Source organism: Oncorhynchus mykiss, chromosome 2 (genome assembly GCF_057628025.1).
Source record: "Oncorhynchus mykiss isolate SJ-2025 chromosome 2, ASM5762802v1, whole genome shotgun sequence".
Lineage (NCBI taxonomy): Eukaryota > Metazoa > Chordata > Actinopteri > Salmoniformes > Salmonidae > Oncorhynchus > Oncorhynchus mykiss.
This window is the reverse complement of record NC_143023.1, coordinates 42,728,187-42,751,980: the sequence shown is the minus strand read 5'-3', so window position 1 is coordinate 42,751,980 and position 23,794 is coordinate 42,728,187. Positions and strand designations below refer to the sequence as shown.

Below are 23,794 nucleotides of genomic sequence, written 5' to 3'. Positions count from 1 at the left end.
CTCCCCTGGACGTTGGGTCCAGACTAAATATTTTTGCAGAAAGCATGTGGCAGGTCTTATAGGCCTCTGACCGGCTCTCAGGATTAAGGACAGAGGTTATGGCCTGGGGTTGTGAAGTGGTTCAGCTTTGACCTTCAGGCTCACAAAGTTTGACAACGTGAGGTTTTGATGCAATTCATTGGGTGGGGGAAGAAAACATTCTAATATCATCCTAACACCCAAACCACTTGTATATTATGATTTCTATAGGCATAGACATGAGTTTATCCGTGTCTTACTCTGGTACAATTTCATAGATTATCGAATCTCTCAAATACATAATAAAAGGAGCAACAGACTTATAACCATGGCAGAAACTAAAAGGGGAGAAGAGACCTGGATAAAGAACAGGTCTGAGACTGTTAGACAAGACATCTAAGATGGGACAATATGTGCCCACACACTTTGGGGTCAAGGCTCAAATTCCTTGTCAAAGACATATAGAAAGTTACTTTTCATCGATTCCCTCAGCAAGTGTAACATCTAATCGTATAGTGGATTAAGCATATATGAGACGTGGCAATAATGTCAATAAAATAGTGTGGTTACAGAGAGCAGTGAGTTTGAAATAGACATGAGAGAGGAGAGCGGGAGCAAGCGAGAACAAGATTGACTTCTTGTAAGTAATTATTCCCACAAACATTAGTGAAAATATGTTCTTGTCTGCTGTAAAATCATATTAGTTCACTGATAAATGATGGGTCAAATTACTCCATAGTGTCCTCTACAGGTTAACAGTATGAGTGCAATGAACCGAGGGTGAAATACATTAGCACCTGTGACTTGCCGGTCAAACCATAATCATCCCATAGAAGAGTAAATAACACTTCACTTTTTGGGGGATTCTATTTAGGTGACAAGTAATATAGCCTCTTCTGACCAAATTCACATGTAGCCACCACAGACACAAGCACATACAATGACAACTCCCCTTCACAGAAAATATTAAGGAAAATCTGAGGGAAAGCAGACATGTCAAGAATATGTATATTAGAATGAATGCAATATGCTGTGGTGCCAGATACACCCTTGTTATATCGATTACATATCCTATAGGATATATCTAAACCCATGCTAGATGGGAAATCTGTGTGTGAGTGTTTGTAAATGGTATGCATGTGGAGTATTTCCAGTCGCCTCACCCTTTGCTCATTAAACATTAGTCACAAAACCTTTCTATGCTCTACAATAGTCATTTGAATGCCAGTCATACTTTGAATAACTGTACCTTTCCATGGTTGGAAATGTACTCTTAAGTCTATTTGTTCTGTCTCCACAAATCTAAATATAATATTTTGTATTTACAAATTCTAATTCTGTGTTTGACTATTCTCTAAAAGGTTACTTTTAAAACACGAATAACTTATCCATGTAGGGGAAATAAACTGTGTTGTTTTAATCAACACCTTGCTTTGTGTATGGGTATGTGAATCATAGATGGGGAGTGCTGGGCTGGACAGAGTTTTCTATACTCTCATTAAATCGATATTGAAACTCCTTTAGAAGCCTCAGTAAGCTAATCAACACAACAAGGTCCTCAGCCCTGGGGCTGTCCTCGCTATGGATCCCGACTCATGTGAGAAAGAAAGGAGAAAAGATAACAAAGAATGAGGTGAGGGAAGTTGGAGATGCCAGAAACCATGGAAACTATGTGGAGTGCCTCCACTAAAGCAGTGTTTGAGACAGAGAGCAGTGACCCATCGCTGTGATGGCGGAATTCTGGTACAATGTTATAGTGAATGGGGAACATGCATGCTTCTACTGGGGCACAAAGGGATGTAGTTGGTGCAGGGGAGATGGGATTTAGAGGAAATGGATATTCTGTCTCTGTGCGTATTTTGAGATTGAGTGTGTCTTAGAGAATGTGTGTTTTGAGGGGCAATATTAGTGAGATGTGGGACGATGTGTGTGAACTGAAGCGAGAGAGGGTGGAGGTTCTCGCTCTATCCCTCTCTCTCTTTGTGTGTGTGTGTGTGTGTGTGTGTGTGTGTGTGTGTGTGTGTGTGTGTGTGTGTGTGTGTGTGTGACTCATGCAAGACTCATGCAGTCCCACTATTAAAGTTCGACTAACTTTCTAATAAGGACAATTTCTTGCAACTTTCAGCACCTAGAAAGTGCTATGATAATGAGGCTATGGAATGAGCCCTTTTATGATTCTTGAACTCTGCATCATGTGTGTCATTTAACAAAAGCAAACACTATACAGCCCAGGCCATTACAAGTCCCTCTCCACTCTTTCATACCTGAATATTCTCACCTACTGTACTCTGTATTCTTTTAGAGATCCAGGCATCTCGAATGTCCAATATAGGATATAATCTCTGTTTAACTGATGAACTAAAAATATGTGTGCACCACCACCTCCAAGCGATGGAAGTTAACTTTAGGTGCAAAAGCGATTCCTGCACTAGTCCTGGCCTAGCCTGATTCTAATTGGGTATTTTCACATTATTTATGGTAACTGTCCCAATTGCCAATACTTATAACATACAAAAACCTTTGGTTGCAAAATAAAAAGTATGTAAATTATAATATTTCCACAAAATGGTAAAGGCTATCACAAAACTATTATTTGCAGCTTTTGAATGATTCATTGTAGCCAGAAAGGCAAAAAGAGACCATGAAAGGCACCAACAACACAACTAACTATTGGACATTTAATACTTACCTTTTTAAACGTGTCATGTATTATATTTTGCGTCAAAGTTGTGACTTAAACACTCACCAAATCGCACAATGTGAACATCACTGTTAGATATTTTATGGGAGCGCGCCCACCACCCTTTGCCTGCCAATCAGTACCGCCCACATTGGTGATCTAGCCAATGAGCGCAAGCGTCATCATACTGTAGACACGTCCGATTGCTAAAGGCAATAGCTCATGATCATAGAACAGTAAACGCGCTTACACGAGCGAGAAACGGAGGTGAATGACAAGATCTCCCTATTCTGCGCCTGGACGTCCAAACCTTGAAGAGAAACAAAGTCATAGTAAAATACATTTTAAAAATCAAGACAAGGAAAGGGAGACCGTTTCAGTGCGTTTCAAGGAGGAATGCTAACGGATCACTTTGCACCGGCAAACGCTCACACTACTCTGATCAATTTGTAATAATTCAGCCGCCGCTTTCACACGGTGAAGGCAATGCGTAAAGTTGCATTCAGAAGTTGGTGAAAGTTGTCATCCTGGTGAGCAGATAATAGGACGGAGATGTTCAGTCCATTATGGGGTTTCTAATGTGGATGTAGAATACAAATCTTGGAAGAGTCTCCGGATGACCGACGCATTTTGGATGTTACCTTTCTTTGGGGCTATTCTCTGAGATTCCTTAGAGGCGGTTGCAATACAACACAATAAAAAAGGATTCCTCTCAGGTGGCACATCTGCCATGTTTGGATGGATTAGATTTTTACTATAACCAAGATTATCAAGAAATTGTTGATTTTTTTTGTGGTTTTTCTTTATTATTGTGTCTGATCGAAACGACAACTGAAATTTTAGTACAACTGTCCAACTCACCTTCGGAATTACAATCATGAACATTGGCAGTTTTGTCCAATTATTATTCGCAGCGCTTCTTCAGCTTCATTTGTATGCAGTTAAGGTGAGAATTATATTTAAATCGGAGGGGATCAGATGCGTCCGATGAATTAGGAATATAATGCTGTTCATGTTTCATTAATGAGGTGATCGCCCTTGTCGCTCAATCTCGTCACTTGCTGCTAGATCTGTAGGTCACTTATAATGTATTCACTTTCTGTGAATCATAGGCCTAAAGAGGTTTATGTCACTGTTGAATTGTTAATGACGTTTGACATACATTTTGGTATTTTTAGGGGAAAGTGTCATAGGCCTATCCAATTAACGCTGTATTTTCTATTATTATTAGGCTATTATTTGTATTACTATTATAACTTTTGAAAATGCACAATTGGCATTAATGTCAACAAAATAGTAGGCTAGGCTAAATCGGAATTTTGAGTGACGTGAAATGAGTTGCATCATTACACTAGCATAATCCAAAATCACGACAATGTGTTGTCGTGATTTAATTCAATTGGATTCCTATTGAATAAAATCACGACAACATAATGTCACTATTCCTACTGGGCACACACTGGTTGGACCAACGTTCTTTCAATTGAACCAACGTGGAATAGAGGTTGAATTGATGTGTGTGTCCAGATTCCAATATTTGCAATGTATTTGCTCTAGTTTGTAGACTAGTCTACTGTAATGAAAAGCAAAGTCCAGACGACCTGTCTCTTGAGAGCGCAAGGATAGGGCAAACCTGTTGGCCCCTAACCGAATAGCCTAGTTGGTCGCAGAGGGTATAAAGTGTCAACATGTATTTCACTCCGTACTCAAGGCTAATAATAGCCCGTTTCTATTAAACTTAGGCCTTGTTTATTAAAACATTCGCTCAAATGTTTATGATAATCAGTACAACCAGTAAACGCTAACAATGGGCAACCCACCTCACTGTCTTTCATCTATAAAATTAAATCGGCTTCTTTCTCACGCAATATTGAAGAGCTGTTGCGACAGTCTACGTCAGGTGATAACGTGACTGAAGCGCTGCTGTGATGCCATTTTCTCTCTGCACTTGCCCATAGGCGGGAAAATATTCAATGAAGTATGCTAGCTGTCATCATAAAGGGGAATGTATTGGAGTCTTGCTGTATAATAAGCTAATGCCATACATTGATGCATGGCTTAATGATTGTGCATGCAATTACATTATGGAAATCATATATACATAATTCAGGGAGGCAAAACTGCATTGCCTTTTTAAAACGTGATGCATAGCCTACCATAGAAAAAATATGCATGACATAAGATAAAACGTTAAACTTGCTCTAATGGCTTACATGTTTGCATTTTTACAGACAGCCCACATACCCAAGAACGGGGAGAAGAATAAAAATGACGGTAAGTGCCGAATGTACAAATGTATTACAAGTGCAATATTGTAGAAGTTTATTCAGTGTTTACCTTTATTGGGGGATTTGGTGTGTGTATAGCCACCTAGTGGACATATTCTGAATCTGGATTTTCCCAGAGCAGACTTTCAAGTTTAGGCCTTCAATGAAAATTCGTTTTTGACAAATTGGCTGTTGCACATGGCTTTTGCACATGGCTATTGTCATAACAAAATCTTTACATTGTGTCAATGCTCCCTCTCTATCCGTGAGAGGATATGAGTATCATATAGGACCCCATGGTACTATATTGAAGTCTTTAGTGGTGAGTCCCTGAGTGAAAGGCTTTACTTGGGACTTTGGAATTACCATAAAAGTGTGTCTGATCCAAATAGTCTTCTATATGTTAACAGACAAGGCCACTGCATGAATTCACGTTTTATTTAGGCTTTTTCTTCCTCCTCTTGTGATTTGGGAACATGGCAAACACATGGTCAGGTTGTATCGTTTATATTGGACAAAGCATGTCTGTATGCATGGTTATGTTTGTTTATTGACAGTGACAGAGTGTTTCACTTGTTAGCTGTGTTCAAAGGCTAGCCATGTTAGTCAATAGTGGACACAGCCAGGTTACTCACTGTGATACGTCAGGGACTGGTCCTCAGCAGAGAAAACACAGGAATTGAACTGTGGTTGTTTGTTATTCGCAGCACAAGGGCAGCGACTCCATTCCTCTTCTCTGACACCTGTGAGCGTCTTTTGACCTTCATTTCACACGCACGCACACACAGAGAGAGTGCGAGATGCAGAGAACCTCCACCCTCTCTCGCTTCAGTTCTCACACACACAGTCCCGCATGTCAACAATTACTTCACCTCAAAACATACTCTCACTAAGACACACTCAATCTCAAAATACGCAGAGACAGAATGACCATATCCTCTAAATCTCATCTCCCCTGCACCAACTACATCCCTTTGTGCCCCAGTAGAAGCATGCATGTTCCCCATTCACTATAACATTGTACCAGTATTCCGCCATCACAGCGATGGGTCACTGCTCTCTGTCTCAAACACTGCTTTAGTGGAGGCACTCCACATAGTTTCCATGGTTTCTGGCATCTCCAACTTCCCTCACCTTGTTCGTTGTTGTCTTTTCTCCTTTCTTTCTCACATGAGACGGGATCCATAGCGAGGACAGACCCAGGGCTGAGGACCTTGTTGTGTTGATTAGCTTCCTGAGGCTTCTAAAGGAGTTTCAATATCAGTTTAATGAGAGTACAACAAACTTTGTCCAGCCCAGCACTCCCCATCTATGATTCACATACCCATACACAAAGCAAGGTGTTGATTAAAACAACACAGTTTATTTCCCCTACATGGATAAGTTATTAGTGTTTTAAAAGTATCTTTTTAGAGAATAGTCAAACACAGAATTAGAATTTGTAAATTCAAAATATTATATTTAGATTTGTGGAGACAGAACAAATAGACTTAATAGTATATTTCCAACTATGGAAAGGTACAGTTATTCAAAGTATGACTGGCATTCAAATGACTATTGTAGAGCATAGAACGGTTTTGTGACTAATGTTTAATGAGCAAAGGTTGAGGTGAATGGAAATACTCCACATGCATACCATTTCAAAACACTCACACACAGATTTACGCATGGGTTTAGATATATCCTATAGGATATGTAGTCGATATAACAAGGATGTATATCTGGCACCACAGCATATTGCATTCATTCTAATATACATATTCTTGACATGTCTGCTTTCCCTCAGATTTTCCTCAATATTTCCTGTGAAGGGGAGTTGTCATTGTATGTGCTTGTGTCTGTGGTGGCTACATGTGAATTTGGTTAGAAGAGGCAATATTACTTGTCACATAAATATAATGTATTGGAGTCTTGCTGTATAATAAGCTAATTCCATACATTGATGCATGGCTTAATGACATACCAAAAATGATTGTGCATGCAATTACATTATAGAAATTATATATACATAATTCAGGAAGGCAAAACTGCATTGCCTTTTCAAAACGTGATGCATAGCCTACCATAGAAAAAATGTGCATGACATAGGTAGGCTAAAACGTCAAGCTTGCTCTAATGGGCTTACAGACACACATACTCACACAATCACATTAAAACAAATGTTGCCTAGGTACTAGAACGCTGCTAGACAGAGTGTGAAGCAGCAGCTGTGCAGAGGGAGACTGTGGGGCTCCGCAGAGACAGAACAGCACAGTGAGACGTGTTGGGCTGGTGACCTTGGGCTGTAGACTATGGCAGTGAGACAGACAGACAGCCTTTCTCTCCCCACAGGCCTACAGGCTGGCCTGTGCTTCTCCTCTGAGAGCAGGTGCTGGGAGGGATAAGGGGAGGTAGTGGACACCACATCTGCTGACCAGGCAGGTCATCCAGGGGCTAGCAGCAGCGGTGCATGGTTTGAGAAGGAGTAACAGAGCCAGCTACGGCAGGCAGTGGTGTGTCAGGATGTTGTTGCAGCATTAGGCCGGAACTGACCAGGCCGACAGGTTAAGGGGTGGGCTGTCGGGGGTCACATGTCAAAGGTGAACCCTGGCACCGCACAGCCTGAGGTCATGGGCTCCTCGGATTACCTGGGGGTCAGGAGGGGGACGGGGTCGCTGGGAAACCAGTCCATAGGATGGAGGGTGGGGGATTATTCTCGGATGGAGACAGGTAGGGTTAGTCAGCATCTGAGGAATTGTGGGTTGTATGTAAATGGCATGTGAGTGAGTTCAGATCATGTAGCTTAAACGTGTGGATGTGTTGTAATTGTCCCTGTGTGTGGGTTTGAATGTGTGGTGCTTTAGGGCAGGAACCGGTTTGGGTTTTTACTTTACCTTCTATACCGGTATTTGAATGTTTGGTTTGTTAAATGTGATATGCTATGTGTAATGTCAATTTTTATAGTTTACTTGCTACTTAAGTCATCTCTCTCCGCGCCACTTTCCACACAGACCTAGCCACGCCCCCTGTCACTCAAGGAGCGCATTTGAGGTTAATCAACCACGAGACACTTGAGTTCAAGTCTGCATGGTCGATGCAACAACGTTGATGACAACAATGCTGTTTTCACTTTGCGTCTTATTATAAATCCACTAGCGTTCAATAATGATACTATTAGTTTGTGTTTCTTACATCAGCAAACAGCTAGTTTGTCTTTTCTTCACAAGTTGCCCTAAATCTTGTGAGATGCTAATTGCTAGCCGCTAATGATAATAAATGTAGAGTAAGAGCAAACGTAGCTAGCTAATACAGCCTGATAATACCAGTGATGGTGTAGACCTAAATCAGCATGTTGTTTGTGCAACAGTATCTTCTAAATCAAAGAGGAATCTACAAAGCAAGAATATATTAGCTACATGAAGTAGCCAAAGCTTATAGGGTCCCCTAGGAAATACTTATCAACACTTTAGTTCCTACCCTGTCACAATAACTCCTCCCTGGCATTTTAATTCATTGTTATCTCAAACAACACTATTCAAAGTGCCCACTATTATATTCTAACTATAGAATTAGAATAGTCATTCTATTTCCATGAGTCCAACAGTTTGAGTGCCCCTGGCTATCTGTAAATAAAAAAAACACGAACATGGTGCCATCTGTTTTGCTTAATATAAGGAGTTTGAAATTATTTATACTCTTACTTTTGATACTTAAGTACATTTTATCAATTACATTTACTTTTGATACTCAGGTATATTTAAAACCAAATACTTTTAAACATTTACTCAAGTAGTATTTTACAGGGTGACTTTCACTTTTACTTGAGTCATTTTCTATTAAGGTATCTTTACTTTTACTCAAGTATGACAATTGGGTACTTTTTCCACCACTGCAACTTAGTGCAGGAAATGCAGAAATTTGTAAAGTGCCTGAAATTTGTTTTGGTTGAAGTTGAATTGAACAGCATAAAACAATAACAAAGGAGAAAGACCAATTGAAATCACTTAGAATGTATGTGTTGCCACCCTAGAATCACTCACTACTCATAAAGCAAATGTTGAACATTTATTATTCAAAAACTAAAAATACTGTCATACTGTCCATTTTTTTTTTAATAGTGTGATATAATATTTTGGCCATATCGCCAGGCCCTAGGTGGGCTTTAGACAGCTGTGAGCACATGCGCAGGTTTGACATTATTTTGTTTTGTTTTGCTGGGGGACATTAAGATCCTTGTCAGCACAATAGTCTGCTTTGTTGCATCTGAAGCCACATATATGTGGCTTTGTTTATCTGCTTAGCTGGCTTTAGTAATGGGAACCACTCAGGAAACAAATGCCTGTACCTTTTGATGACCACAAAGGCAACACAAGTACTCTCTTCCACTGCCAAGCGGAACCAGAGCAGATGGGGGGATGACAGGGGGATTCTAGGAAATAGAGGAGGCATGGAGAGTTAGGATAAAGGAGAAAAAGGCACACAACTGGGGAATGAGGGAGGAAAGAAGGATGAAAGAGAATGCATTGGAGAGTTTTACAATGTGGAGAGGTTGGATGTGCTGTACTCTACAGTATAGCAGTTTTGTGGTTGGGTTGCCACTGATGTTGCTGTCTTCTCCTCAAGGAATCTCACTGTTACTGACAGTTCTCTATGGCACAGTGAGGATGAGAAGGAAGCAGTACTGATGTTCTCCCTCTGCTTTTCCTCCTGCAGTGGTCCCGTTCATGGACGTGTATAACAAGAGCATGTGTCGGACACGGGAGATGCTGGTGGACATCTTCCAGGAGTATCCAGATGAGATTGAGCACACCTACATCCCCTCGTGCGTGGTGCTCATGCGCTGCGCCGGATGCTGCAACGACGAGGCGCTCGAGTGTGTCCCCACGGAAACAAAAAATGTTACCATGGAGGTAAGCGCTAACTCCAATTCTCGCCAGGACCGGTGAATGGGGGATTTGTTTAACACTCTCTCTCTCCCCTCTCACTCTCATTCCATCTCTCCTGTCACTTACAACCCCCTCTCTCTTCTGTATCTCTCGGTGTCCTTTCTCTCTTCCATTCCTCTTCTCACTGGTTATCTAGGTCTCTCTCTCTCTCTCTCTTGCTTTGCTTTTCTCTCTGTCCCATGGAAAAAGTGAATCAGCAGGGGCCTAGCATGTCAGCTATTTTTGTTTACCCTTGCACACCCTGTTTACGCCCCTGTTTATGTGGTTGAAGTCTCTCTTGGCCACGGTCAGGTGTCAGGACTTACTGTTGGCATGAGCCTAGGGTGGAAAGGAATAAGCTATAGGAATGTGATACAGCACCTGCCTGGCTATGGTGTCAGCCTATCTTCACCGACTGGTTAGCTTGTGGTCAGCTAGTAGTCAGACTGTGGCCACTATGTCAATGGTCAGAGCAATCACTCTCTAAGAATCTCTGAGGTAGTAATGTTTCAGCAGAGGAATTTGTTTTGGGGGATTGACCCTTTTTCAATGTGAATTTTAATGTTTCATGTCTTATGTTTCTCTACAGGTAATACAAGTGAAACAGAGAGTATCGCAGCATAATTTTCAGTTAAGTTTCACAGAACATCGAAAGTGTGAATGCAGGTAAGAATCTTTTCTCAGGTCTATAATGATTTCAGGCTTCACTGTTTTGCTTACTGGTTAAAGGTCCAATGCAGCTGTTTTTTATCTCAATATCAAATCATATCTGGATAATAATTAAGTACCTTACTGTGATTGTTTTCAATTTAAATGTTCAAAAAGAAACAAAAATAGCTTATTATTTTGCTATTACTCTCTGAGTAGGGAGGGGGAAACTGAAAATGAGCTATTATTGGCAGAGAGATTTGGAAATCTCTTTCTTATTGGTCTATTAACTAATTATTTAGGCCAAAACTCCATCCCACCAAAACAGGCTGACATTTCAGTCGGTCTTTTCAAACAGCTCTTACACTAAAAGGGCATTAATCAGCATTTTTACAGTATTATTCCAACCTCATAGTGTGAAAATATATATAAAACATAGGAAATCATGTTTTCGACTGCACTGGGCCTTTAATAAAAAGCTAAATATAAAGCTAAAGGTTTTGTTCTCTATTTTCCTCTTAATTTCAGACCAAAGCCAGAAGTTAAGGCAAAGAAAGAAAAGTAAGTACATGTTTTGCATTGTTATTGTTATTGTTATGAGTTATTTGTGGGATGGGGGGAGGGAGCTGTCTGTGTTCAATTTGGCTTCCACTCTGATATTCAAACTGTCAAAACAACTCTATCTGCCAGCCCCAAAATATCTGAATATTTTGATTGACCAGTTTCCCAACTAATCATCATCCCGTTCCCACAGATGCTTTAACTTAACACAGAAGGCTGGGACCTAATCCTCCCGAACCAATAAGTATTAATGTATTCAGTATTCCTCATGTTGATTGGCAACATGCAGATGAGAAGAAGCCAGCTGGACACTGTGATACCAGCAACAATGTGGGGTAGCACTAATGCTAATGCTAATAGTAATGGTGAAGCTACAGTATATTTTACCCCTGCTGCACTGAGAAGTCAGCAGCTGCCATGCTCCTGCTGATAGGACTGAGTCGATCATTTTAAAGGGTGGTGAGAGGAAGTGTTAGGTTGCCTTCTACTAGTGATTGGGATTATCAGCACCTCATAGGCTCCTACACCACAGCCCTGTCTCTCTTTTTAACATAGCGAGGGAGGGGAGGTAGATGCCTAGTTCTCCATGTTCCCTTCACACCTTGTGGGAGTTAGAGGACTAGCAGCACACCTTATGGGGAAAAAAACAGCCTCTCTTCTCCATCTTTACTGGTGCTGATAAGATCTTTTTTTTTATGTACGGGGTTTGTTTCAGTTTGTCTTCCTCCCAGGGTCTATTTGTTTTATGGCGGTTGGTTTAGTGCTTTACTATGTGGCTGTAACAGTTGGGTTGAGATAGTTAGCTAGCGCCAGACCACCCGTCACTGACCGGGCTGTCCAGCAGCCTTCTTCTTAGCTCCAGTTGTTCATGCCTGACCCTCGGCCCTAGTGGCTACTTCCACACTGTAATCATTGCAACAGGTGTCATTCAGTTAACCCATTTTTATTTTTAAAGTTCTAAATAGTGGATGAGCCTGGAGACAGACGCAGTGGACGTGGTTAGTTACAGGCAGTGTGGAGGGAGGGAAACAGACTGACGGTCAGTGTTGATGCAGGGGTGTGTGTGTGAGACGTGTGTGTGTGTGTGTGTGTACATGTCTTTTGCCACCTCAGCTGCAGCTGGCACGTCAGAGGACCTCCCTTGTTTTAATTGTATAAGAACCACGCAGGGTTAAAGCCCCATGGATCAGTGGAGGAGAGATGGGATCATGTTAGCTACCTGAGAGGACTGAATCAAATCCATTTGTCATGAGGCTGAGCTGAGCCTTGTCCTCGCTTTGTGCCACACACACCTCTGCCTGCCACCCAGCACGTAGACAGACAGCTCACCCTAGCCAGGCCAGGGTGGAGTGCAGGGAAAAGACAGGCCATTCATGAGCTCAGACACACCCTCAGTCATTCACTCAAATGCATACTGTACATAATACTAAAGACCAGGGGGCACAACAAATATGTTTTTTTTTTATGATTATTATTTTATTTGTTTTATTCTTCACATTTTCAAACAGTCCATTTATATTTTCCAATGGGGCTATACATTTGGGTAATGTTTTTTTTCTCGCCTGAGTAGCCTCGTTTCACTGTCAAAAATAAAATGAAACCATCTAGTGGTCAGCGAAATAACAACACAATGTCAAATATATGTAGCCTAGTCAAATAATGAACATCTAATCACATTAACCGTTACTCTCTCATGGGAATTCCACTAACGGTCCGTATGTAGCCAAACGTAGCTGCTGCTCATTCCATTTGCTCGAAAATTGATAAATGGTTAAAAAAGGTATGGCCCTCGTCCATAGAGACACATACCAGCTCTACTGGTAGTACTGCTACTACCAGCAGTACTACACCTGTCAATGACACAAGTTGTTCTGCTTCCACGAGCACATCCAATGCTAGCATCAGTAATTCTACATTTATTGTTAGCCCAGCTAGCATGGACACTGACAGTTTTACCCATCGAAGAGGTGCAAATATGATGAGAACTACATTGATTTGGGGTTCACTTATATTGGGAGTAGTGCCTTTCCTCAGCCACAGTGTGTTATATGTGCAAAAGTACTATCTCACAACTCAATGAAATCTTCACTCTTGCGCAGACATTTAGAAGCAAAATATGCAAAAAAAATTAGCGAGAATCTAGATTACTTTCGAGTAGTAAGACATGTATAAAAACAACAGATACCATTAATAAGAAGGGAATATATGGTGAGCTACCGAGTGGCTAGGACAGGCAAGTCCCATACTATTGTGGAGGACTTAATTCTTCCTATGGCTGGGACAATGCTGGAAAAACTATACAGACAATGTCTTCATCAAACAACACTGTTTCACGACGCATCAGTGACATGGCAGGAGATGTTTTGAAACAATTACTGCTTCACATACAAGCCAGTGAATTCTATGCGTTACAGCTGGATGAGTCAACAGACCTGGCACAGCTCCTGGTATATGTCCGTTATGTTTATGGGGGTCAATTAAAGGAGACATCCTCTTCTGCAAACCACTGGAAACCAGGACAACAGGAGATTATGTTCTTAAAGTACTGGACAGCTTTGTGGCATCAAATGGACTTCAAGATGTGTTGGTATCTGTACTGATGGTGCAAAAACCATGACAGGGAGACATAGTTGAGTGGTAACGTGCGTGCAAGCAGTTGCTCCCGATGTCACTTGGGTACACTGCAGCATCCACTGAGAGGCTCTTGCTGCCAAGGGAATTCCTGACAGCTTCAAATACATTTTGGACACTACAGTTAAAATTGTTAACTTTGTTAAAGCAAGGCCCCTGAACTCTTGTGTATTTTCTGCATTATCCAATGATATGGGCAGCGAGCATGTAATGCTTTTACAATATACAGAAGTGTGCTGGTTATCGAGGGGCAAAATATTGACACGTTTTTTAAATTGAGAGACGAGCTTAAAGATTTCTTTAGTGACCATCATTTTTACTTGTCTGACCGCTTGCATGATGACGAGTTTCTCACATGACTGGCCTATCTGGGTGATGTTTTTTCTCGCCTGAATGATCTGAATCTAGGATTACAGGGACTCTCCACAACTATATTCAAAGTGCGGGACAAAATTTATGCTATGATTATGAAGTTGGAGCTCTTCTCTGTCTACATTAACAAGGACAACACACAAGTCTTTCCATCATTGTATGATTTTTGTTGTGTGCAAATTAACTCAAGTTTTCAGACAATGTCAAATGTGATATAGCGAAGCACCTGAGTGAGTTGGGTGCGCAATTACGCAGGTACTTTCCCGAAACGAATGACACAAACAACTGGATTCGTTATCCCTTTCATGTCCTGCATCCAGTCCACTTACCAATATCTGAACAAGAGAGCCTCATCGAAATTGCAACAAGTAGTTCTGTGAATATTGAATTTAATCAGAAGCCACTGCCAGATTTCTGGATTGGGCTGTGCTCAGAGTATCCTGCCTTGGAAAATCACACTGTTAAGACACTGATGCCCTTTGCAACCACGTACCTATGTGAGAGTGGATTTTCGGCCCTCACTAGCATGAAAACTAAATGCAGGCACAGACTGTGTGTGGACAAGGATTTAAGACTGAGACCCCTTCCAATACAACCCAACATTGCAGAGTTATGAGCATCCTTTCAAGCACACCCTTCTCATTAACCTGTGGTGATTTTTTTCACAATTTTATATGAACAATTAAGGTTTTATATGTAAGATGGTTAAATAAAGAGCAAAATTATTGATTAATATTATATTATTATTTGTGCCCTAATCTTATAAGAGCTCTTTGTCATTTCCCACGAGCCGGGTTGTGACGACAGCTCACACTCATTCTTATGTTTATTAAATGTATCGTATAGCGTGTGTGTGGCAGGCTTACAATGATGACAAAAAACAACATTTGAGAGTGTGCTGACCCTGGTGCTAGAGGGGGTACGCAGCTGGAGGTAGAATGTTTGAAAGGGTACGGGACTATAAAAAGTTTGGGACCACTGCTCTAGACACATACTTGGGGCTCTATTTTAACAAACCTAACGCAATGGTAAATATAAGAGCAGGCGGTAGCGCTATAGGTTAAGTGGCTTAAATAACAAAATGAAGACCTATCTTTGCTAAATATGTTAACTTTAACCCATTTGCAGTCCACATTGTTCTAAGTAATTGTATGGCTTAATAGCGTTCACATTTAGGGGCTAGGCCTACTGTAAATTGCATTATAGCTGAGCATGGACATGCCAAACATTGTCAATAAGCAATATTAAATTAATTATTGATTTGGCCTACAAAGAGAACGAATAGTTATAATCAAATAAATAAAAAAATACAAATAAAACAAGGAAGGTGAATCATTCTAATGAGATTGCTTGTTTTTCTTTTAATGTTATTACAACCAATCTGTTTTTTTTTTTAAAACAACAATAAATAATTGTAAAATGTAGTGATATCATAAAATCGTCAGGATAAAAAGAAACGCATCGCTATTGAACCAGCCTTCATTATGGTACGCTTAAGAGAGGGCTTGGGTTTTGAACATATGAAACAGAAAACGGTCAACGTGTAGGCTGAGTTTCCTCTGTCAACATTCATGCCATAACCAACTGTGTTACCGCTAAAACCAGCTTTTGGTTGGTCTTAAATATCCCTATCAGCACTGCCTGAAATTAGCACTTTGGATCATGTTTTTAAGGACACGCCTAAAATATTTCCTCCCATCTGAACGCAAACGTGCTGATATAAAAAGGGTAAATTACCAAACCTGGCGTTAGGGCCGGAAAATGCAAGTGCTCTAGTTTTTACATGACAAAATTGCAAACTAAAGCGCATTTCACAGTAGTACCACCTTAATGCCAGCCGAAAATAGAACTCTCAATATGCATAGACTGATTTACAAAGGCAACAGTGGATGTATTTACATTGACACACGCATTTACATTGAGACACACACACACGCACACACGTTCAAACGGGCATCGATCCCACTGCTAATGAGGAGACTAGATTAGAAGGGAGATGCCCTCCTTGATTGATTGTCTCCTCTTTGGCCTAACCTCTATTGATTGAACTCTGTACGATTGTCCCTGCCTCCACTTAGGTGTCTTTTCTCTTTTGCCCTGTTCTCTATTTTCTAGGGGCAATGACCAAAAGAGAAAGAGAAAGAAAGAGAGAGACACTGGCACGATGAGGTCTGAGGCCTATGCCAGCGCCTCTTCTGTGGCGTGTCTGCACATGGGCACTATGTCTCTCTTGACGGTTGGCTTGATTTTGGAGGAACTTGTTTGTATCTTGTAAAATGCAAACCTCTTTTTGTTTGGCATGAGCAGGCTCCATTTTTTTAAAGAAACCTTTTTTTGTCTGGCGTATGCACCACTTAAGTCCGTGGCGAGGGCAGTAATGTGAGTAACGTGAGTGAGAACTGTCAGGTAATGATGATGTCTGTATGAAGCATGGCTGTCTACCACCCCCTCACTAATCCATGGCAGCAGGGTCGATGCCATGTTGAGGCTACATGCTGCTAGGAGTTTGTTCTCTGTTTCTCTGTTGCCTTTTGTTTTAGCAGATAGGTGGATGAACCAACACTATTGTCTTACATTTCTACCACAATAGTGCCAATTGGTTTGGTTACTTTAAGTACAGACAAGCTTGGCTCAGTTTATGTTTGATAAGAGTTATTGTCACCTTGAGTGGTAACCCCAAAAAGGGCTGCTTTGTTCATGCTTTTAGACAGGAAGGTCTTGAACGTGACGCAGACGTGATCTGACCTCACAGAGGTGCATCACAGCACTCCCCTGTCTCTGTCATTGTTTTGTCTCACATGTTCACCTCCATAAAAGATACTGCATCTTTAAGCACCAGCGATGGCATCTACTTTGACTTTAAACTAGGCCAGTGAAAATAATACGATTAGATTGTCTTTGATCTGTATTTTATAATCCTTACATTGTGCTTGAGCCTGCGCTTACTCAGCCAAGCCATCATTCTAATGTCATCATAACATCCCATTAATTTGTGGCAATCGTGAGCATGTCTGTAGGGTAATTGTAGTGGGAAATATAGGCAGATTTAGGGAGGGATGGTTTTTAAAGATGGCTGCTCCCTTGTGAGCATGTCATTGGATGGATCGGGAAGCAAACGCTATGTGTTCTTTGTTTCTGCTGTGGACTTTCCCTTATCACATGCACCTGTTTTGTGTGTCTGTGTGTGTGGTTGTTAGTGTGTATGTATGTGTGTGTGTGTGTGTGTGTGTACATGATCATGTATAAGTGCAAATGTTCTCATTCAATGTTGCTTTTCATATACCCAATCACACATGTGCTTGTCATGCCATTAGAGAGGCTGAATGAAAGAGTGTGTGAGTGTATGCAAGCATGATGAGGCACGTGTGTAGAAAAGTCTTTACATGTGCTCTCTTTCTAACCCGATCACAATGCTCCACAACCTCAAACAACCTTCACACCACCCAGCGGCTGCAGAAGTATTGAGCTAATGTTGCTCAAATGTTCGTCCAATGTTGGTGTGTTGGGGCGGGGCTCTATAGCTGGATACGCTCTATAGCTTAGACCTCTCTCTCTCTCTCTCTCCCTTTTTGCTTCCCTTGCAGCCACTGTGAGCCTTGCTCAGAGAGAAGAAAGCGCTTGTTTGTGCAGGACCCTCTCACCTGTAAATGTTCCTGCAAATTCACACAATTAGACTGCAAGTCAAGACAACTTGAGTTAAACGAAAGAACTTGCAGGTTTGTTTACAAAATATTATGATAAACAACGTGACTTGATCTCTACTCCATTCACCCACATCTACATCCATCCACCTGTTTGTACTTCTGTCATTTGCTTGATTTTCTTCTCCTGCTGAGAAATGCATGCTTCTCACTTGCTTATAGAATATGTTTTTGTTTGTATAGAGAATTGTGTGGGACTATGTTTGCTTGTAAGTGTGTTTATATTGTTTGTTGTCGTGCGTAATATTCTGATACTCTACTTAACATCATCCTTGATGTTAGAACTGTGACTCTATTATTGTGTGTTCTATAAAGGTAGTATATTATAGCTAGCTAGTATAGTGTATTCCCTTTGCATGGTAGACACTTAAACTAGACAATACACAAAAAACAGCCCATTTCTCGCTTTAGATTCCCTTTATATTAATGCAGTATCTATATTATACAGTGGGTCAAAAAAGTATTTAGTCAGCCACCAATTGTGCAAGTTCTCCCACTTAAAAAGATGAGAGAGGCCTGTAATTTTCATCATAGGTACACTTCAACTATGACAGACAAAATGAGAAAAAAAATCCAGAAAATCACATTGTAGGATTTTTAATGGATTTATTTGCAAATTATGGTGGAAAATAAGTATTTGGTCAACAACAAAAGTTTATCTCAATACTTTGTTATATACTCTTTGTTGGCAATGACAGAGGTCAAACGTTTTCTGTAAGTCTTCACAAGGTTTTCTCACACTGTTGCTGGTATTTTGGCCCATTCTTCCATGCAGATCTCTTCTAGAGCAGTGATGTTTTGGGGCTGTTGCTGGGCAACACGGACTTTCAACTTCCTCCAAAGATTTTCTATGGGGTTGAGATCTGGAGACTGGCTAGGCCACTCCAGGACCTTGAAATGCTTCTTACTAAGCCACTCCTTCGTTGCCCAGGCGGTGTGTATTGGATCATTGTCATGCTGAAAGACCCAGCCATGTTTAATCTTCAATGTCCTTGCTGATGGAAGGAGGTTTTCACTCAAAATCTCATGATACATGGCCCCATTCATTCTTTCCTTTACACGGATCAGTCGTCCTGGTCCCTTTGCAGAAAAACAGCCCCAAAGGGGCCATGCTTCACAGTAGGTATGGTGTTCTTTGGATGCAACTCCGCATCCTTTGTCCTCCAAACACGACGAGTTGAGTTTTTACCAAAAAGTTATATTTTGGTTTCATCTGACCACATGACATTCTCCCAATCTTCTTCTGGATCATCCAAATGCTCTCTAGCAAACTTCAGACGGGCCTGGACATGTACTGGCTTAAGCAGGGGGACACGTCTGGCACTGCAGGATTTGAGTCCCTGGCGGCGTAGTGTGTTACTGATGGTAGGCTTTGTTATTTTGGTCCCAGCTCTCTGCAGGTCATTCACTAGGTCCCCCCGTGTGGTTCTGGGATTTTTGCTCACAGTTCTTGTGATAATTTTGACCCCATGGGGTGAGATCTTGCGTGGAGCCCCAGATCGAGGGAGATTATCAGTGGTCTTGTATGTCTTCCATTTCCTAATAATTGCTCCCACAGTTGATTTCTTCAAACCAAGCTGCTTACCTATTGCAGATTCAGTCTTCCCAGCCTGGTGCAGGTCTACAATTTTGTTTCTGGTGTCCTTTGACAGCTCTTTGGTCTTGGCCATAGTGGAGTTTGGAGTGTGACTGTTTGAGGTTGTGGACAGGTGTCTTTTATACTGATAACAAGTTCAAACAGGTGCCATTAAAACAGGTAACGAGTGGAGGACAGAGGAGTCTCTTAAAGAAGTTACAGGTCTGTGAGAGCCAGAAATCTTGCTTGTTTGTAGGTGACCAAATACTTATTTTCCACCAAAATTTGCAAATCAATTCCTTAAAAATCCTACAATGTGATTTTCTGGATTTTTTTTCTAATTTTGTCTGTCATAGTTGAAGTGTACCTATGAGGAAAATTACAGGCCTCTCTCATCTTTTTAAGTGGGAGAACTTGCACAATTGGTGGCTGACTAAATACTTTTTTGCCCCACTGTATATACTAAATTCTAGCACCAAGCAAGATGTGTGTAGGGAGTTGGGTTTTATGTGTGTGAGACAGTCCGCACTATATTGGGTCAGTCTGTAGTAATGCCAATTTATTCTGACCCACACTTACCATCCTACTTATCATCTCCCAACATAGTCTCCTTATCTCTTTCCCATCACTACATGGATATATATATATATATATGTATATATAACCACCTGCGTAGGAGGGGAATTTTAGCATCCATTGTTGTTTTTAACTTCGACCAGTCTTGATCACACAAATTGGACAGACATGTTTATAAGTCAGCACAGTACAGGACTCAAGACAGAACTAACTCATGCATGACACTAACACTCAAAGGGAAAGTGTTTCCCTTGGTTCGTAACTGTGAACGAACAGGCTCTTAATTGAGTGAATGTAGAGCTGGTGTCCATGCTGCTCGTTTCTAATGGTCCTACTCATAACTCCTACGAGGCGAAGCCCTAAACGCAATTACTAATCGGGGATTAAAACTCCATCTCCATTGGTTGCAAATAACGTCTGTATTCAGTCAGTGGTCCAATGGAGATCTGACTGCTTCCGGGGAAACTCCCACAAGGCCCTGTGTTGATGACCTCCCTTGACACTACTATATACATCCTGACCTTTGAACCTTAGGGCCCCCCCACACAGTGTGCTGCATTTAGAGAGCCACACATGAGTGGGGTGACCAGAGACATGATTCCAATTGGTCATGGGTCAGGGGAGGAAGAGGGAGGGGCTGCAGGAGTTTTCCACATTTGCAGTGATGTGATTTGCTCAAGGCTACACCCCTGCTGGGAGGAGGATTTGTTGCCCATCTTTTAACCTACTGTCTGTCATGTCTTGTCATCCACAGATGTGACAAACCAAGGAGATGAGATGAGGAGAGGGAGAGGGGGACAATGAAATGAAGGAATATTTTCTTGGCACAGCACTTTGAAACCTGAGGACGCATTCCCTGGATGGACAGAAAATTACAACGCAAGAAAGAACGAGCAAGAGAGAACGATGAAGAGAGACTGAGATAACAACATGCTGTTGTATATTTCTAAGATATATATATATATATATTCTAAAAGGACAATGACAATGTGTATTGCTGCTATGAAAAATGAAACATTATAAAGTGAACGAATGCGCCACTGTCTGGCGTGTGAATGGGACAAATGTTTAGTTGCCAGGGTGTTTGGGCCTGAACGTGGATAGGACTGAGAGTTTGTCAGAATACATTTTATTTGATTTAACACTTCACTGGATCTTGGTCTGCTGTGGATATGAGTATCTTAAATATATCTATATAAAAACTAAGCGAAATTGTGACCATAACTTCACTGAGAGGTGCAACGGGAACATGTTTCTCCTCGGACCTCTGAAGGTCTAGAGAACTGTCAGAAAGCAGAACTACTTCCTCTACGGGGTGAAGTTTTTTTCACCACTGTATCGACTAACACCAGATAGGACTCGGTGTGAGAATACTTCTAAAGGGATATTAAATGTAGGTATATATGGAGACAAGACATAAATTAGATCTTCCGCCAAGGAACAGTGGCATTTAACTCACCACTGTCAAAATCAATGATCTCTATTTGCTTTGTTTAATGTCTTCATTTGTTTTCCAAAGATATAATTGCACACACACATTAAAGAATAGTCCATTATAGAAAAAATAACGATCTGTATATACTTACCTAATATCCCTTTGTCTAGTACACTACATCTAATTTATAATGCTAGAATATTTTCAGTATTCTGTGCATTTAATTTATATATTTATATACAGTGTTATGGTTGATATTGATTTTACTTCTTCACCAGGCAATGTTATCACCAATCTGTTTGGCCATGGAAAACATTGAAAACTGTAGACATATTTCTTTCTTTTTTTAAAGAAGGAAAAAAAGAACAGAAAGATAAAACTTCAACATTCCTGAAAATGAGATATTGTATGTTTTGTTGGGCTAGAGGGGCTGGGAGCATGTGTCTTGATTTTGTTACAAACAAACCCCGCCACAAACATGTTTGTGAAAAGACGCACAGCCAACGTTGCAGTTTAAAGCTCGAGTCGGGACATGTGTTTTTGTACTTGAGTGACCGAAGACACGTCATGAGGAGGACTGAGGGCGTCTCACTGACCTTGGTCATCTTGGGCAAACTCCACAGTGAGAGACAGACTCTGGCCAGCCCAGTTTAGCCAGAACCGGACTTGGCATAGTGGGGAACCAGGAGCAGTAGAAGGAGATGATGCTCTCTACCCTTTTATGGAAAAAAGAAACATTCTATTTGTATTTCAGTGTCAGAAATACTTTTTTGTTTGTTGTATCATGTACAGACACATTTTTAGTATATTTTCACATTAATATATTTATTGGTGCTTTAAAATTATCCATTTTACAATAGTAACATCGTTTTTTGTTTTTAGTGTAACTATTAACTATATTTATTTAGAAAATATATTGTTTTTTATTAAACAGAAAATGCAGATCTCTTTGGAAGCCTATCTTCAACTGTTTTGAAATGACCTCTGACATTTTGATCAATCTAAAATAATTTGATCAAGTAACAATACAACACAATCCTACTTTATTAATCATTCCTAAGCCAATTGATAAGGCATCATAAGAGTACAAGACTACATTAAAATACATGCAATGCAACATACAAGGTATCTGACAAAATAAAGGAAACACCAACATAAAGTGTCTTAATAGGGCGTTGGGCCACCACAAGCCAGAACAGCTTCAATGCACCATGGCATAGATGCTACAGTTGTCTGGAACTCTATTGGAGGGATGCAACACCATTCTTACATGCAAAATTCCATAATTTGGTGTTTGGTTGATGGTGGTGGAAAACGCTGTCTCAGGTGCCGCTCCAGAATCTCCCATAAGTATTCAATTGAGTTGAGACCTGGTGACTAAGACAACCATTACATCGTTTTCATGCTCATCAAACCATTCAGTGACCTGTGGATGGGGGCATTGTCATCCTATGGGGAGATAGCCATGGTTTCCAAAATAATGGCTGAAATGATGGTCTGCCCAGCATGACCCTAAGCATAACGCGATGCTAATTGCTTAATTAACTCAGAAACCACACCTGTGTGAAAGCACCTGCTTTCAATATACTTAGTATTCCTCATTTACTGTACTCAAGTGTTTCCATTATTTTGGCAGTTACCTGTATGTAGGCCTACATTCATAAAGATTCAGAAATCACATTACATTAAGCACTGATGCAATACAAAGTGCAGTACAAAGTGCAATACAGTTCCTGGAAGTTGACATTTTTCCCACAATGCCCCAAATGGAACCATAGGTCTCATGGTCCTTTGCATGATCAAAGTAGGTCCAACTGGTGCTTAAACCATAAAATTAACATTTAAACAAAAGAAGCCGCAAAAGGTTTTGATCTATTCATACTTAACAGTATGTACATAAAAAAGTGATAGATTCACTTGGGGTTCAATTCAATCCGTATCGCAGAAGTTCCGTGCTATAGCGTGATTGAAATGTAAAGGTAATTTCCGATTGAGCCAACATATGCAGTGTTTACCGTGAATGCAGTTCTTGTAAACATTACCTTCACATTTCAATCACGCTGTAGCACTTATAGCCCTTGGTTAAGTGGTCAACACCTCAACCCAACTTACAATGAACAACAGAGGAGAAGAAAATAAACTCCCTATTAATGTCAGAACCAAGCATTGACTTTGTGCCATATTTCAAATAATTTACCCAAATTGTTCACAAAGAATCTCTGAAACAGTGGAGTTTTTTTTTGTCATGAGTGGTTTGTGATTTTTAAACCGAACCTCTCTAATTAGAATCCAAAAGTACAAATTGCTATGTGGTTATGTAATTTCATGCATTCTACCTCCACTAAGAAAAGATTAGCAGTGGCTCTCTCTTAAAATAAACCTCAGAGAGAGCAGGAGGAAGGAGGAAGGAGGGAGCCTATTGTAT

At 40.7% G+C, this 23,794-nt stretch overlaps 1 protein-coding gene across 3 annotated transcripts; it reads left to right on the top strand.

Annotated features, from left to right (window-relative positions):
• The first annotated feature begins 2,884 nt into the window (after positions 1-2,884).
• LOC110490183 (vascular endothelial growth factor A-A) lies at positions 2,885-22,317 on the top strand. Of its 3 annotated transcripts, XR_016486708.1 has the most exons (8): positions 2,885-3,644; positions 4,930-4,972; positions 9,658-9,854; positions 10,459-10,535; positions 11,046-11,078; positions 16,197-16,460; positions 17,666-17,797; positions 20,689-22,317. XR_016486708.1 is itself a non-coding variant. In XM_021563428.3 (7 exons), the coding sequence occupies exons 1-7, from the start codon at positions 3,576-3,578 to the stop codon at positions 20,708-20,710; spliced, it is 573 nt and encodes a 190-aa protein (XP_021419103.1). In that variant the 5' UTR covers positions 2,885-3,575; the 3' UTR covers positions 20,711-22,317. The 3 variants fall into 3 exon arrangements, 2 of the variants coding, with proteins under 2 accessions (XP_021419103.1, XP_021419113.1); XM_021563428.3 differs by lacking the exon at positions 16,197-16,460; XM_021563438.3 differs by lacking the exons at positions 16,197-16,460; positions 17,666-17,797.
• The last annotated feature ends 1,477 nt before the right edge of the window (positions 22,318-23,794 follow it).